This window comes from Hemicordylus capensis, chromosome 3, assembly GCF_027244095.1.
Source record: "Hemicordylus capensis ecotype Gifberg chromosome 3, rHemCap1.1.pri, whole genome shotgun sequence".
Classification (NCBI taxonomy): Eukaryota; Metazoa; Chordata; class Lepidosauria; order Squamata; family Cordylidae; genus Hemicordylus; species Hemicordylus capensis.
The window spans coordinates 15,510,056-15,527,516 of NC_069659.1; the positions used below are offsets into that span (position 1 = coordinate 15,510,056).

General features: G+C 47.2%; 1 protein-coding gene and 1 long non-coding RNA gene across 2 annotated transcripts in view; one reads left to right on the forward strand and one right to left on the reverse strand.

Annotated features, from left to right (window-relative positions):
* Nucleotides 1-11,854, reverse strand: part of LOC128350083 (uncharacterized) — a 60,407-nt gene extending 48,553 nt beyond the window's left edge. The window contains exons 1-2 of the long non-coding RNA XR_008319146.1: nucleotides 11,596-11,854; nucleotides 4,284-4,384 (exon numbers count right to left, since the gene is read on the reverse strand). This is a non-coding gene — a long non-coding RNA (uncharacterized LOC128350083). The remainder of the gene's footprint in view (nucleotides 1-4,283; nucleotides 4,385-11,595) is intronic.
* On the forward strand, nucleotides 5,026-17,159 carry HIKESHI (heat shock protein nuclear import factor hikeshi). The gene is made up of 5 exons (XM_053307728.1): nucleotides 5,026-5,216; nucleotides 8,743-8,980; nucleotides 14,137-14,288; nucleotides 15,547-15,665; nucleotides 16,932-17,159. The coding sequence occupies exons 1-5, from the start codon at nucleotides 5,070-5,072 to the stop codon at nucleotides 16,984-16,986; spliced, it is 711 nt and encodes a 236-aa protein (XP_053163703.1). The 5' UTR covers nucleotides 5,026-5,069; the 3' UTR covers nucleotides 16,987-17,159.
* Nucleotides 17,160-17,461: the final 302 nt, after the last annotated feature.

A 17,461-nucleotide genomic window follows, 5' to 3' on the forward strand; every position in this document is an offset into this window, starting at 1 on the left:
CATTTTACTTAGAAACACCATTTCTAACCCAAACCCAGCCCAGGGACATAATTTACATCACTGCCTTTACTGTAGCAAAATTGTATCTATGAAACTTGTTAACATAGTCAAGGTTCTCACTGTTTTTAGCTGACAGTAAAGAAAACAGGATCTAACCAAATAAGGAATAATCACCCGATGAGTAATGAATCATTCACATGCATACTAGATACTTGGGCCATGTATACTGTGTCTAGGGTGTCAGCATCATTTAGATTGTTTGTATAAATGTAAGATGCACCTGTAACCAAACTGTAATCGGTTTGAGAGCATGAGCCTATTGATTACCTATGGCTATCTGCAGAGCAATAAAATCTCAATTAATAAATCCCAGTCCTTGTGTCTGACTGATTAGTTAAGCGGACCCAGGAATGAGCCCCATCTACATCACCCACACTGCTCATGTGGAGAGCCTTAAGGTGTATTTAAAAATGTGTATGATACCTTAGTTGTCAAGAAAAAATATGCAAACATTAGATTAGATATGGTAAACTTCAAATTTTGGTCAAGGTGTATAAGATTCTGTGCTGCAACTTTTTCATTGTAGCCTGTTACTGTGTGTCCCCTGAGCAGGTGATTTTAAGGGGAGTGTGTAGAGAGGGGAGGAAGAGGGAAGAAGAAAATCTCACTGGACAGATTCAGTTTAGCAAACATCACTTCTCTTCATTTGATGTGTGATAATAGCTTTCTTACTCAGTAAAGCCAAGCATAGTCTACCATCTGACTACTTTTAAATTATATAAACATAAGCTATTTTTATACTGCAAGAATAAATGCACGTGAACATGATGCCTCAGTCTAGCATCTTGCCCCTCTTTGGAGACAATCTGTTTGTTAGGATCCCAACTCCTAAAACTGGCAAACAATGCACCAAATGCACCAAAGCGATCTGCATTGCATAGAGCCCCTCAAGGTCAGCTTGAGAGGATTCCTGGTTTACCTATCCAGATTAAGGGTGTGTGTGTGTGTGGGGTGCTGCTGAAAGCATTTTGGCCTAAGGTGCCCCCCCCATCTGAAGTTGACACTACTGCCCCTCAGGCTTACTATTCTCTGATGGTGCTTAGGAGTACTGTATCTCCACCTCTAATCATAGGGCAAAGAAGTTTAAGTGAACTAGTATATTCCTAAATCAGCCATGGGAATGATGTACAACAAGAAGGGTCCACTGTGTTAAACATCATGCAAGTCAAAGCATCAAGTGCTCATAAATGGTGCTAATCCTGCAGACTATTACGAGGCAGACAAAAACCGTGGTGCAACAACACAAAGCCTTCATAACTGTTTGGGTGAGTTAAAAGATGAGGGTTCCAGCTAGTTTAGAAGTCCTTTCTCTTGGACTTCTAGTGTGTTCATTAGGAAAGACTTTGTTTTAATATGAGGAGGGTATTCAAACAGACTGGTTCCAGATCGGCAAAGGAGTAAGACAAGGCTGTATACTTTCTCCTCCTTTATTCAATGTATATGCTGAACATATACTGAGAGAAGCTGGATTGGAAGAAGATGAGCGTGGCTTGAAAGTTGGAGGAAGAAACATCAATAACCTGCGCTACGCTGATGACACCACTCTGATAGCTGAGAATGTGGATGATCTGCAAGCTCTAGGAATGAAAGTCAAGGAGCACAGTGAAAAAATGGGACTACAACTAAATGTAAAGAAGACTAAACTAATGACAACGGGTACAGCAACCAGCCTCTGAATTGACAATGAAGACAATGAAGTGGTGGATAGTTTCTGCCTTTTAGGATTGACCGTCAACAGTAAAGGATCCAGCAGTTAAGAAATACGCTGCAGACTAGCACTTGGAAGGGTTGCAATGAAGGCCTTGGAATGGATATTTAGATGCTGTGACGTGTCTACACCTACAAAGATTAGAATCATTTGGACTATGGTTTTTCCCATGACACTCTATGGATGCGAAAGCTGGACTTTGAAGAAAGCAAGATAGAAAAAGCATTGATGAAGAAGACTTTTGAGGATACCATGGACAGCCAGGAAAACAAACAAATGGATCATAGAACAAATCAATCCAGAATTTTCACTTGAGGCACAAATGACCAGGCTCAAACTATCATACTTCGGACACATTATGTGAAGACCCAGCTCCCTTGAGAAGTCAAAAATGCTGGGGAAAGTTGAAGGAAAGGAAAGAAGACAGTCAGCAGCAAGGTGGATGGACTCGATTATGAAAGCAATGAATGCATCACTGAGAGAGCTTAAAGGCCAAGCTGAAGACGGATCATCCTGGAGAGAATCTATCTGTGTGGCCACTAAGAGTCCACACCGACTTGACAGCACTTAATCAATCAATCAATCAAATTCAACAATAAGCTTTGACATACATTCTGCAGTGGTATAGGACATTATGACAGTGTGGGAATGTGAAGAAATGTTTGTCCATTGGAAAAAAGTTCAAGTAAACCCCTGCTAACTTGGCAAAGAGGCACCTTTTAAACGTGGTGATTCTCTTTATTTAGCGGGGGGAGAGTAACTAGCCCTATCCACCCCCAGCACAGTACCTCCAGTGACTGTTGCTGGTGTCTATTTTATGTTTCTTTTTCGATTGTGACCCCTTCAAGGGAGCCATCTTATTTATTTATTTATTACTAGCTCCCCCCACAGCCTGCCCGCTCGTTCCCCTGCAGCCTGCCTGCTCGCTTGCTCCCCCCTGCAGCCCGCCCACCCCCCCTGCAGCCCACCCGCTCGCCCCGCAGTCCGCCCGCTCACTCGCTCCCCCAGCCCTCCCGCTCGCTCGCCCCATTGCCTGCCTGCTCGCTCGCTCCCCCCGCCGCCCACTCACTCCCCCCGCCCCCAGCAGCCCACCCGCTCCCCCCCTGCAGCCCGCCTGCTCGCTGCCACCTATTGGCCAAGCTGCATCCCCCTATCCTCAGAGACCTCCCCACCCTCACCTGAGCCCCGCTCCTGCTCCTCCCCCCAGGAGCAGCAGCAGTGCTTGACCGGGCCATTCCTTGCTGCTGCCACCACCATGGCCACTCGTTCCCCTCAGGCCGCTGACAGGCCCGGGCCCGTCCCTTCCCTGCCTGCCTCCCTCCCTCTGACAATGGCCTCGGTAGCCCCAAACAGCAGCGGTGGTTGACTGGGCCCTTCCTTGCTGCTAGTGCTGCCATGGCCGCTCATTACCCTCAGGCTGCTGACAGGCTCAGGCCCATCCCTTGCCCTTCCTTCTATCTCTCTTCCCCCTCCCTTCTTTTTCTCTTTCTCTCTCCTCCACATGCTCTTCCTCACTCTTTCTTCCCCCTCCCTTCATGTTTTTTCTCTCTCTCTCTCCCTTCCTGAGTTAACAGATCTTGTTCATCTTGTTTCCTCATCTAATTCACACAATGACAGCCTCCTCCTAAAGGGACTCTTTCCTCCCTCACAACCCATCTTTTTGCAGACCCCTGCCTGCTATCCTTATATATATATAGAGACAAGTAATTTGAGCCCGTTATAATAACGGGCGCTAGCCCATGTATTTTCCCGACCGGCCGCACGCCCTCCCAGCTGCTTTTTTATCCCCCCCCCCGTTTAAGGGCTAAATCGGCCCATGCACTTACCCCCGTCCGCCGCAGCGCAGAGAAAAGGGGCCCGGCAGGGCCAGAGCGCCGCCGCCTTGCCCGTATTCCCGCAGCGGTGGCCGCCGCCATCGGAATCAGCCCATTCACTTACCCACACCCGCCGCAGCGCAGAGAAAAGGGGCCTGACAGGGCCAGAGCGCCACCGCCTTGCCCGTACTTCCGCCGCCGCCATCGGGGCCAGTCGGCCCGCCGCGGCCGCTGCCTCACCCGCAGTCATTGTCACCGTGGCAGTGGCGGCCACCATCGGGGCCAGTCGCCCCGCCGCGGCCACCGCCACCTCTGGCCGAGGCCGTGGCTCTGCTGCCGCCTCACCAGCACTCTGCTCCCGTTGGCGGCGGCTGTTTCTCCTAGGCCGCCGCTTCTCGGGCTCCAACATGGCCGCCCGTGTCTGGGCGGCCGTATCTTTTTGGGCCGATCTGGGCATGCACTCTGCGCATGCCCAGAACGGCCCAAAAAGACACGGGCAGCACGACCGCACACTGTAGGCTTTTATTATATAGGATTTCTCTGTGTAAACCACCCTGAGCCATTTTTGGAAGGGTGGTATAGAAATCGAATGAATGAATGAACAAACAAACAAACAAACAAACAGGAACAGCTGCCTATATAGAGCTGCAAATCTGGCAGGAAAGACAGCACCAGCTACTTATTCAAGAGCTCTGTCTTACCATCTTCCATAGTGCCTGTCTCTCTGAAAGCTGTCTGAGGTTCACACATAGCAGAACTTGGCTCAAGACACCATTTCCAGCAGAGGTGCAGCTGTTCCAACCTGTTGCAAATGGAAGCAATGGAAAAGTGTTTTGTGGCACCTTAAACACTGCAGCATTTCTTGTAGCATACGTGAAAGTGTTCATCTATCAAGTGTCACAATACTCTCTGTTGTTTTTGGCACAGGAAAAGTAATGCTCCCTAGGGGGTTGCCAACCTTCTGGGAGACTGGCCCGGAATTCTACAGGTGACTGTTGAAAGCAATCCTGAAGATTCGAATGGCTTGATACTGTGAAATAAATTTGAGGGGGGGAAATATCAGTCAGAGAAGGCAATCCTATCTGGGACATAAATCAAGCCTACGCTACTCAGAGTGCATTACTGCAGAGTCTTTCCATGCAGGACGGGGCAGAGTGGTGTGTTACTCTAGGCCTTGTCAACTCTGGCACTGCTGAAAGCTCCCTAACGTTTATCGGAAACCAGTTCAGTTCCGGATCGGAAGTGCCCAGAGAGCTGCCGATGGGATGCGACTCCCGTCTTTTTCTATTTCTAGGATGTTCGCGCACAGCTCTCACACCCCACGCCAAGGCCGAAAACTACATTTCCCGAAAGACCCTAGGGTATCGGGTGTCTTCGGCTTCTTTCAAAACGCGGCTGGTCCGCTGCGCGCAGCTTGCTGGGAGATGTAGTCCTCCTCTTTCCCGAGACTGTAAATAATAGGGATCTTTTTCTTCCGCCTGCACCGGATGTGTTTCTGTGGGCGGGGGGTGCCTCGGAGGGGCTCGCCTGGGCGGGCTGCAGCCTTCCAGAAAGGCCCGCTGTGGTGCCTCGGAGAGGCCTCGTTGAGCGCCGTCGCCGCCGCCATGTTTGGCTGCTTGGTTGCGGGGAGGCTGGTGAGTGGCGCCCACGGTGGGATGGAGTGGGCGGGCCCCTTGGCGCTGGGTCTCCATGGAGACGAGAGGGAGGGGGAAGAGAGGGGATGGGGTTGCCGTGGAAACCAGAGGGCAGGTCTGGCCCTTGGCGTTTCCGTAGTGAGCGGTTCGGGCTCCGGGGGAAGGGGGCAGACCTAGTATCCTTGGTGACCTGTGAAAGCGGGGGCCTCTTGGGGTGTCCATAGAAGTGAACGGAGACCTAGGGGGAGCCCTTCGGGCATGTAGGGCACCAGGGTTGAGAAGTGGCTTGATTTAGCCCCTTGGCGCTGGGGGTGATGGGAGTTGTAGTCCAGCAACGTCTGGGGACCAATGATCACTCTTAGCAGGAATTCCCAGATGGTGTGGACTACAACTCCCATAATCCCCAGTTAAAAGCCATTGCACCAGGAGATGCTGGGAGTTGTGGAGTGGAGAGCTGGTCTTCTGGTAGCAGGCACGACTTGTCCCCTTAGCTAAGCAGGATCCACCCTGGTTGCATATGAAAGGGAGACTAGAAGTGTGAGCACTGAAAGCTATTCCTCTTAGGAGATGGAGCCATGCTGGGAAGAGCAGAAGGTTCCAAGTTCTCTCTGTGGCAGCATCTCCAAGATAGGGCTGAGAGAGACTCCTGCCTGCAACCTTGGAGAAGCCGCTGCCAGTCTGTGTAGACAATACTGAGCTAGATAGACTAATGGTCTGACTCAGTATATGGCAGCTTCCTATGTCCCTGTGTGGTGGACTACATCTGGAAATCCCTGTTAGAGGGAACGCTGCTGGGGACCCAAGTTTGAGAATTGTTAATTCACAGGTTTTAAGCCCACCTATATCATGGGATTTCTTGTTGTCCATCAGGACTTGGAAGACAACCCGAACGAAAGAGCAGATGGTTTAGCTCAGGAGGAGGCAACTAAGGTTGCGTACTCCTGGTTTAGATGCTGGCTCCTTAGGAGGGTTCCCAGCCTGGGGTCTTCTCAGCTGTTGTTGAACTAGAACCTCCATCATCCCCAACCGCTTTGGCCGTTGGCCATTCAGAGGCTGTTGTGGCTGGAGATGGTGGGAGTTCTATTCAGCAACATCCAGGGAACCAAAGTTGGAACATCCTCCCCTAAGGATTCATGGAATACTATAGCTCGGTGGTAGAACATCTGTTTTGCATGCAAAAGGCCCCAGGTTCAGTCCCTGGATCTCTGGGTTGGCCTGCGAGAATCTCCTGGAGACCTGCTGCCAGTCCGTGTAGGCAATACTGAGCTGGAAGGACCAACGGTCTGACTCGGTGTAAGGCTGCTTCCTGTGTCTTTTAGTCTACCCACTCTGCTCACTGCAGGAATGTCCTACAGGATCCCTGACCTGATGGCTGTCTGGGCCTGTTTGAAAACCCCCAGCAAAGGAGAACCCAGTATTGTGTGAGGCAGACTGTTCCATAGTGGAACAACTCTTACACTAAAAGGAGTTGCTACCTGCCCTTGGCAAAAGCTTTGCATCTTTCATATCCGTGCAGCCATCGGAAGTTCAACAGATGAGGCTTCTTGCCGCTGAATGCTCATAATGTTGAATTTCTCTCCCTGCCTCTGTTAATGGTACACAACTGTTTTATTTTCTCTTGTAGCCTAATATTTCCCTGTGGCACATGTAGATCTGACATTAATAATAGTAAAAGTGCTTTAAAATGGGATGTGCTGCAGTTATAACCAGATTAACTATGGTAGAAAGGCCTACATGTTTATACTCTAAAAATCAAGGGACATAAAGAAGAGAGGGGAAAGGAAAACCAAAGGAGAAGAGAGAGACAAAGTTAAAGCATTCCTTTTGGTTCTTCCACAGTGAAATTCTGACACCTTGTTCAAAGCCCATTCATGCACACAGCCGGTTTCCCCATAGCCACAGGGGTGTAGAGTGTACCTGTGGAAGGGTATGAGCCTCAGACTCATGCAGCCTTCCCAGTTTATTTTTAACTGGGCCTGGGCATGCAGATACTTGTACGAAAGTACAGATCATGTGATCCACTCACCCGTTTCACAGAGAAAACAATTGTGCAAGCAGAGGCCTGTTCATGCAAGCATTTATGAAGGCCCTGACCATTATTTGAGTGAATTCCCATGACTTTCAGCTGCCCCTTCAAATGTGTTCTCTGTGTTCAGTCACTTGTTTTAGCACTTCTCCCTTTCCAGTGGTCCTTTCACAACCTCCCTGCTTGCCTCTTGTGGGATAACTGCTTGAACCTTTCACATTTAAGATGTTGTGCATTGTCATCTTTTCAGGCGATAAACTGAGTGGGCAATATATCTGTTGGAAGATGCTAGCATGCTCTTAAATGTCAGGGCTAGTCATGTGGAAAGTCATGGAGGGCTACGTGCCCTGGTGCAGCTTGTTTGGGATTGGCAAAGCTTTCCTGAGATGGCCTGCCCGTGAAACTAATTGTGTGAAATGAGGACTGCAATGGCTAACCAACTATCATGTTGGAACAGTTTTAAAAATACCTAGCTTGCTAACAGAGGTGCCCCCAGTTAATTAGGCAGCAGATCTGAAGAGATTTAAAAACCCTTCTAACTTGGCAAAGAGGCACCTTTTAACGTGGTCATTCTCTTTATTTAGCAGGGGGAGAGTAACTGGCCCTATCCAGCCCCAGCACAGTACAGCCAGTGACTGTTGCTGGTGTCTATCTGATGTTTCTTTTTAGATTGTGAGCCCTCTGGGGACAGGGATCCATCTTATTTATTTTTCATTTCTCTGCAAACCACCCTGAGCCATTTTTGGAAGGGCGGTATAGAAATCGCCTTGGGGTTATCTTTTTAACGAAAGGCGGTATATAAATGCAAAAATAAATAAAAATAAAATAAATAAATAAATAATAAATCGAATAAATAAAATAAATGATAATAATAAATTTAAAAGTGATTTTTAGTGCAAATTGTTTTAAAAGCTACAGATGCTAAACATAATCGAAGAGGTATTCTCTCCTTTGTGGGTGGGGCGCAAGGATGGAGAATGCTTTTTCTGAATGGTGCCTTCTACTCATGTCCAAAGCAAGAAGATTCTTCTGTTATTACTGCCATTTTTTCTCTCATGAACTTTTAGATTTAATTGATAATTAAGTTGACTTATCAGCAGATACTTATTTAATTGGGTGGCAATCCTATATAAAAATCCTAATCTTATTTCTTGTTTAAATGGGCTTTCATACTTAGGGCAGTACTGATTGTATGGTCAACAGCACTGTATTTAACCATTTAACACAAGGGGAGTAAGATATACTGCCGATGTAGTTCCAAACATAATGCACAACAGGGGCTGTGAGGCTCTCTCTCTTGTCCTGCCTCCCCAGTTTCCTTGATGCTGTGTTTGTCTGTCTGTCTGTTTTAAGCATGCTTCTCACCTCCTCTTTCTTTTCAGCCTTTTCAGTCATCTCACTAAAATGATTTTTAGTCATTTGGGTTCCGAAGACGTCAGAGGGCTCCTAGATGAGACCACAGCGCCAATTCATGCAGCATTACCTGCTTTTATTTTGCAGGTGCAGACAATTGCCCAGCAAGTGGCAGAAGACAAATTTGTGTTTAATTTGCCTGATGATGAAAGCATCAACCATGTCGTGGTCTTCATGCTGGGGACTGTGCCTTTTCCAGAGGGCATGGGCGGATCGGTCTACTTCTGCTATCCTGACGAGATGGGGGTTGCAGTGTGGCAGCTTCTGGGATTTGTTACAAACGAGAAACCAAGTGCCATCTTCAAAATTTCTGGCCTAAAATCTGGTAAGAGCAAGGAACTGTTATTTTGCTGACGTTCCACGCGATCCTGTGAAGGATGGGGCCATAGCTCACTGACAGAACACATGCTTTAAAGTTATATGCTGTTTTTAGATTGTGAGCACTTTGGGGACAGGAAGCCATTTTATTTATGTAAACCACTTTGGGAACTTTTATTGAAAAACGGTATATAAATATTTGTCATATCCGTATATGCAGAAGTCCCCTGATGTGATCCCTGGCATCTCCAGGATCAGCTTGGAAAGAGCCCTGTCTGGAACCCTGGAGAGTTGTTGCCAGTCTGAGCAGTGATCTAGAGGGGACGAATGGTCTGACTCAGTGGATAGCAGATTCACATGCAGATCCGTAGTGGTTCTGGGAATGCAGCTTCTGGAGCTCAGGGAGGGGCTACTCTAAGGATGTTCAGCTAGTGGTCAGGAGTGCCTGCCATGTGGCCCAGGGGAGGCTGTGTGGGGGTCACCCCTACTCCAGAGCATCTTTGCTGCCACCATTCAGAGCTGTTTTGGCAGGATCTGAGACCAACAATCACCTCCTCCCCCCCTCTTGTGTGATAGCATGGGGTTTTTCTTCTGGTGACGTGGCAGAGGAAGTAAAACCTTATTCCTTAGATGCGTCAGCTACAGATGCGTCAGGACTGTAAGATATTCCCCTCAGGGGATGGGGCTACTTTGGGAAGGGCACCTGCTTGCTTGCCTGCAGAAGGTTCCAAGTTCCCTCCCTGGCAGCACCTCCAAGATAGGGCTGAGAGAGACTCCTGCCTGCCAGAGGCGTAACTAGGGAAAACAGTGCCCGGGGCAAGCACTGAAATGTCGCCCCCCCCCCACCGCGCCCCACCCCACCCCCCCAACATACTACATTATACTTAGGTTTTTCCTCACAAGCGCCCGCCGCTGCTGCCAAGCCAGGCCACTGACTGGCCGCCAGGTGCCAGCAAAGCAATGCGGGGGGGGGCGCAGGCGGCGCGGAAGGGACCGCTCATGGGGAAGGGGCACCGACGCGCTCCCTTGACTGCTGCAGCACTGCTGCACTGAGCAGGAAACATTTGTATTAACAAAAAATTTAAAAAAAAATTAAAAATTTGGTCATGACGGCGCCCCCCATGTGACCAGAAAAGATGGTGCCCGGGGCACGTGCCCCCCACTACCCCCCCATAGTTATGCCTCTGCTGCCTGCAACCTTGGAGAAGCTGCTGCCAGTCTGGGTAGACAATACTGAGCTAGGTGGACCAGTGGTCTGACTCAGTATATGGCAGCTTCCCATGTTGATTTCTGGAGATAAATGACCCTGTTCAGAACCCATGTTCTCTCCGAGCCTCCAGCTCACCTCCCCTCCCCTTCTGAACTGTCTGACCAACTGTCATCCCACTCTTAACTGCTTCTTCCTCTCACACTAACACTCTTCCCTCCTGCATTCCAATCAGGGCTTCTCTGTCCTTCCTGCAGGGGTCTTGCTGCTGCTGCTAATCAGCCTGCACATACGTATACATTTCTATAGACACAACTTTTAAAAATTTGCAACTGTAAATACATATATACAACACCGTAAATTAATTCGACAAACAGTAAACCGTCACAGGCTGCCTGCCATTATTATGCACCTCAAGTCTTCCCTCTGAGATATAAGCAAAGGGCTCTCTCGCCTCTTTTCTCCAGCATGGCGAGCCATGGAAGCTTTGACAAAGTTCTCCCTCTGTGTCTCTTGCTAGCGTCTTGGCTTGCACACAGGAGCCAGCAGCTGAAGCCCATAAAGAGAGAACTCTGAGAGGGAGGGGAGAAAGAGCCTTTTTGTCTGTGTCTTGGCCCACATGGGAGTGAGTCAAAGGCTAGAGCCCATGTTGCTGGCCACTTAGCCCTTGCTCAATTCCAAAACGGCCCTGCCTTTTTTTAGCCAGCTGTCTGCATGGAAAGCATCCTTATGAGCTTCCCTGGCTGTTCGTGCGTCTGTGTATCCCCGTAGCAACTTCACAATGCCTACACCGATTTGCACCAAATTAGATACACATAGGGACACCTGAAAGGCATGGTTTGTAGTGGTGTGCACAGAACTGGTGTCTGCCGGTTCGAAAGTGGTGGGGCATCTCTTTAAGGATGGGGGAGGGTGCTTGTACCCCTCCTGCCGCATTTCCCCTGCCGGAGCTGCCTTTTAAAACGGTCCGGTGGTGCAGCAGTGTACCTCCTTGCCACCACAGTGCCTCCTCAGACCGGAAGTTGCTGCTGCGCATTACAGTGTGTGCACATGCAATGGCAACTTTGATATGCATGTGCAGTGGCATATCACCCAAATGCCAATGTGGGTTTTAATTCATTCATTTGAGAGGCATAAAGTAAAAATCAGCAGTTTAGGGTACACAACCGCTATCCCGAAGGCAACAGCTAGGAGGACTCAGCACAAGGAGTGATCTCTATTCCTCTCAGATTCCAGATTCAAAAACCTTCACACTGACAGGCCTCAAAGGGGTGACTCCTAACTAAATCCTTTCATAATTATGGGCCATCAGACAGCACAGGTGTTGAAGGTGGCTATGTCCAAAAGACCTAATTCAGCTCAAACCCTCCATCAGGTTTAAACAAGCCGTTCAGGTGGGAACTAAGCGCACTTACTTTCTCTGTAGCTGCCATCTTGGGCTGGGATGCATTAGGGATGTGCACGGAACCAACTCAAAAGACCGGCAGTTTGGCCGGTTTGAGGGGGTGTGTGTCTCTTTAAGGATGGGGGAGGGTGCTCTTACCCCTCCTGCCGCATTTCCCCCGCCGGTGCTGCCTTTTAAAACGGTCTGGTGGGGCTGTAGCATACCTCCTTGCTGCCCCGGTGCTTCCTCTAGCCAGAAGTTGCTGCGGCGTGCGCATGTGCAATGGCAGCTTCCGGTCACGTCTGGTTGGAGGAGTTCTATGGTCCCTTTGGTTTGTCCCAGAGACCAACCTGGCTGCCGCATTCTGTACCATTTGTAGTTCCTGTACTGTGTACAAAGGCAGCCCCACCTGGAGTGCATTACAGTAGTCAAGCTTGGAGATTACCAGCACATGCATCACTGTTTTAAGGTCATTTACCTCCAGAAATGGGTGTAGCTGATGTACCAGCCAAAGCTGATGAAAAGCATTCCTGACCACTGCCAGTACAAAGAATTAAATAAGAAAGCCATGAAAATACTGGCTCCCTTTGCTTGATTCCTACTTGTGTGAATCAGAGTTTTCAGTCGTTGCTGCTGTAACAACTAAATACCTAGTGAAAATAACATAGAGCCCAAAATTAGACTGGCAATCTCAAACACAAAACTCAGGTTTGAAAAACTAAGTAGGAGCAAGCAAGCTCATCCTCATTTAAAAGGTAAATGTGCTTTATTTATCTCTACCTAGTCAGATCAGTGGCTGACATCCTGACTAACATAGTGGGGGTACTTCTAACACCAGTGAAGTACTATCCCCTGCGCGGCTGTCCTTCGAAAGCGTACTTACTCTTCCACTCTTGCGCAAGATCGCATATTCTTTGCTGAGCTTGCCTGAACTCTGGGAGCGCTCTTGGAGTGGAAACACATTGCCTGACCCTTAGTGACATGTTTTTGGTCTACACCAGGCTTGCTCAACTTTGCCCCCCCTCCCCCAGCTGTTTTTGGACTACAACTCCCATAAGCCCCAGCCACAGTGGCCGATAGCCAGAGATTATGGGGTTGTAGGCCAACATCTGCAGAAGGGCCGGAGTTGAGCAGCCCTGGCTACACATCGGTAGTCAGGATGTCAGCCAGTAGTTTTAACATGGGGGTCGGGGGGAGTGGGGTGGGCACATAACTTTATATATTATTTTAAGGGTTCACAGTATCAAAAGGTTTGAGGAACTCTGACATAATGGATTAGTTCAGATGCAGTGCCAAACCATGGCTTTTGTTCCAAATGTGCAGGCAACCCATAAGTCGTCCACTTATCCTAGAGTGGCCATGCCCCTCAGAATTCCGGGTTTTACCCAGATTTCAAGCATCTCACCCAGATTGCTTAACCCAACCAGATATGCCCAGATTTCAGCTTTTGTTTTTATTATTATTATTATTATTATTATTATTATTATTATTATTATTAATAATTAATAATATTAAAAAATAAGCTCTAGCCCATGTAGAAGTGGAGTTAGAGAGCAAAACGTGCAGTTACTAGTCTGCTCAAAAATTATTTTCAAGCCAATTGCTATAATATGCAAATTAGGCACCCGGATTTGGAAAGCCAGAATATGGCAACCCTAACTTATTCTCTTTCCCTGCCGTCCTTTAGAATCCCAGACAGTAGTTGACATCCTGACTAATGAAGTACTTGTAGAAGGGCATTGTGCTAGCACAAAGCTGTTGCTCTGACGTTGGCAATAGTGTCCCTGCCTAGTGCCGTGCTACCCGCAAGTGTGCTTGTGCAGCTGTGACACAGCTCATCTGTTTTAAAGAGAACTTTTCCACAAGAGCACGATTCTGCAAATCCCCAGGTTTTTTTTGTTTTTGTTTTGCACAACTATGCAATCTCCTTGCTCTGGTGCAACTTTGTTCATCATACAAGTGCTGTGTTAGGATGTCAGCCATTGGCCTCGGATAGTAAAGCAACATACCAAACTGTGCTTTGTTGATTCAGATGTAATGTTAAGCCAGAGTTTGTCCCAAATGACAAACCACCTAGAGCCTTTGGAGTCAGACAGTATACAAATAAAATTAATAATAATAAATAAATAAATGCATTGACAAACCAGCCTCAAATTGATTTCAGATCCTGGATTTTGTAGCCAACCATCTATCCAACAAATCATGGCTTTTTGGAAGGTGTTTGTCTTTATGTCTAACCCTTCTCAATGCAGAGTTCCTACCTTAATTGGCCCCTTATGCCATGCTCAAAAAGTTTGTATTTTTGTCAAACAATTGGGCAAAGCAAGCAAGTCAAATTCTTTTCCCCTTTTGAATTTTCTCCCCACCCCCATCTTAACAAGCTGTAATTTATTCCCCCTCCAACTTTTCACCAAGCTGTTGCTAGAGATTCTGATTTTGAAACATCATGCTCTTAAAATTTCAACTTTTGGCATTGCTGGGTAGTGTCCTGTGTTTCATGAGGCTGATATTCCGTTGTGCTTGTACTGAGATGAAGAATGATTCATTCGGCCACCTGCAATATCTCTTTTAGGAAAAGGCAGCCAACATCCATTTGGAGCCATGAACATCCCCCAGACACCGTCGGTAGCCCAGATTGGAATTTCTGTGGAACTGCTGGAAGTCTTGGCTCAGCAGACTCCTGTAGCAAGTGCAGCTGTGTCATCCGTAAACTCATTCACAGAGGTAATTGGGGAGCCATTTTGATTCCTGGAGTTGGCAGCATAGCAACTTCTTAATAGGTGTTGAAATACTGGATATAGTATTGGAAGCATGTATGGTGCATTACCAAATGCCTTATTTCAGGAGTTCTCCAACTTGAGTTCCAGATGTTCCTGGACTCCAACTCCCATCATCCCCAGCCACAATGACTGAAGGCCATTGTGTCTGCGGATGGATTAATAATGGCAGACAGACTTTACTTTGTGACGTGCTGCTTATAGGGAATGTTGCGAGTTCCACCCCCATTTTTTTTTTAGTATTTTTAAAATGTTATAAATCACCTTTCCACTGAGGAGCTCAAAGCAGTGTACAACAAGGAATAAAATTAAGCAGAGACAAAAAAAATCATGTAAAAAGTAATTAACATACATAAGAACCATAGAAAAGCAGCAGAGAGCAAACCAGCAGTAACCAGCAATAAAATTGTCAGCAATCAAATGTTTGCCTGAACAAAAAATGTTTTTGCCAGATGGCAGAAAGCAATCAATGAGGGGACCTGATGGACTTCCAGGAAGAGAGTATTTCACAATCTAGGGACCACCACTAAAAAGGCCCTGTCCTGTGGGTCGCTGCCAGAGGCACCTACATGACTATGTACTGGTATATCCCAGCTTGAGATTGTGTCGCAGCTTCAGATTCTGCTTGTTTCAAAATCACCAGAATTCAATGCCTTCAGACATCACAGCACATCCTAGTTTGTTGTAACCCAGGTTTGGAAGTAGAATCTTTCCTCCTTTTGCATGTGAAGGGTAAAGGAGCGCATATACTCAAAGCTGGGGGATGTTATGTGGAACCAGGGTTAAACTGAGTGATGTCTGAACTGCTTCCCCCTCAATCTGCTTGTAGCTGCTCCTGCTCCCACCACCACCACCACCCCGCAGCCTTCCTGCTCACTTTCCTGAAAGAGGTTTCCTGCTTTTCTTGAAGCCTGTACTGCGTCCACCTACAAGGGAGCATGAGTGATAGATCCACTGAGCACATCACTGCTGTATAGAATCCAGAGAGACTCCTTACTGTTGTAGTGGTCTGCGTGTTCTGTTGGATTATTAGCATCTTCTTATTCAGACCATATCTATGCCATTGTTTTCAACTCCAAAGTACTGAACTTAACTGTGGCTTAACCCAGTTTGAGAAGTGCTTTTAAAATGAAGGGGAGGATTATATGCAGGCTGAGTGTTGATCTGATGCTTTATTTCTTCTGGTATCTTTTTTTGTCTTTCAGTTCACTCAAAAGATGCTAGACAGTTTTTATAACTTTGCGTTATCCTTTGCTGTCACTCAGGCCGAAATGAAACCTAACCCATCTGAAGCTTTCATTCCAGCAAACGTAGTTGTGAAATGGTAAGGGGGTTGCAGAGGAAGTCTCTTTAAGCAATACCAGGGCTGCATTCAGCTCCGTTACGTTTCTGATTCTCCATTGGAACGCTTCCGGGTTTTTGTGAATGGCAGTTTGCCCCCTAAATCTGAACTAGCAGATTGTGATCTGAGTAAGCCCTCCAAACCAGGATTGAGGTCTGAATGCAGCTAAGTTTGGGGGCCTACTCCAGAGAGGGGTTTGAGAAGGCCTGTCATGACCACTGTTTATGGACTTGCTCTTAATAGTTTGCAGGTACACACAAGGGTTTTCTCTCCAATTGGTGGGAAAATGTTATTTCTTTGAGGGACTGGTGAAATATTGTTTTGATCAGGAATTAGATTGAGCCTTTAAAAAGGCAATCAACATGACTGTATAAAATAACTGCTTCTGAAGCTACCCTCCCTATGGGGATGGGGCTGTAGTTCAGTGGTAGAGCATCTTCTTTGCATACAGGAGGTCCCATGTCCAATCCATGGCAGCATCTCCCGCTAGGGCTGGGAATTACCTAGATCCTCGGAGTCAGGCGGTGTATAAAATAAATAAATAAGATTCTTGCCTGAAACTTTGGAGAGCCACTGCCAGTCAAGGCAGACAACATTAACCTAGCTAGACCAGTGGTCTGACTTGGTATAAGGCGGCTTCTTGTATTCCTATTGCTTAGCCATCAAGTCTAGTAGCCATGATAGACCTGTCCTCCGTGAATTTGTCTAAACCCCATTTAGAGCCATCTAAGCTAGTAGGCATCGCCACATGTTGTGGAAGATTGTCCCCTTCCTTTACCCTTCAGCCCACCCATTACTTCTCTACTTAGCTTGATGCAACACACTTGGCCGTTCCCAACAGCCTGAAGACTCTGGTGGTCAGTCATGCTTTACATACAGCTTTCCAGGAGCTGCTCATTACCAGAAGCCTGGTGTGCGTGACATTCTTTCTGTTTGTGGGAACAGTGCGCGTGCTGGTCCCTGGAGAGGAGCGGGCTGTTGGATCACTGTGTGTGACGTATAGGAGGGCCTCGTGTTCTTTGGAATGGCCAGGAGAATTGCATTGCACCCAACACAGCATTGGTGTGGCTGCTTGAGAACCAGTGATGGAAGGGGTGGAGAAGTGGTTGGAGATCCCCTCTGTGTATGTAAAAGGGGAAGAATTGTGCCCTTAACTCACAATTCCCTCAAAGCTCCTCACAGTAGCTAGAAGGCTAAAGATGGCTTTTGTACAAAATAACTTGAGTTGCATTTGTCTCCCTCTTCTAGGTACGAGAAATTCCAGAGACAACTTGCTCAGAATCCTTCCTTCTGGAAAACATAATTTCGAGTCAGATTATTTGAAGTGCATTCTAGTGACAGTCACATCTTAAAGATGCAAAAACATGAACCTGCTAACGGAAATCTAGGTGGAATGATGGAAAATCCGAGGAGATGAAAAATGCAGCTTTTGTAATATTTTTGGGACGTTTGTTTAAATTAAAGCCCTAAAAATTAGTTGTCATCGTGTTTTTTTCCTCTCCGAGTTAAAAATGCTAAACTACAATACAAGCACCTTTTATTATTAAGTGTACACAAGGCCATTTCAGTAGTGTCAACAAAAAATAAAGCTCTCATTTGATTCTTCATTAATGCTTTAGGGTGTGTTGCCGTACACATAACAAAAATGCAAATAAAGCTTTGTTAGAAGCCTGTGCCTCATTTAAATATATGAAGTTACCCTGCTTCTTGGTAGGTGCAGTCAGTTTGGATGATTTTCATGTTTCAATCATGTATACAGTTCCATCAGTAAGTGCTTT

What these genes read in the sequence shown, in the direction of transcription:
- HIKESHI (XM_053307728.1), top strand. Translation starts at nt 5,070, where the DNA reads ATGTGTTTCTGTGGGCGGGGGGTGCCTCGGAGGGGCTCGCCTGGGCGG. An exon ending in GCTTGGTTGCGGGGAGGCTG is followed by an intron (nt 5,217 to 8,742) that starts GTGAGTGGCGCC and finishes TTTATTTTGCAG; the next exon opens with GTGCAGACAATTGCCCAGCA. An exon ending in GCAAACGTAGTTGTGAAATG is followed by an intron (nt 15,666 to 16,931) that starts GTAAGGGGGTTG and finishes TCCCTCTTCTAG; the next exon opens with GTACGAGAAATTCCAGAGAC.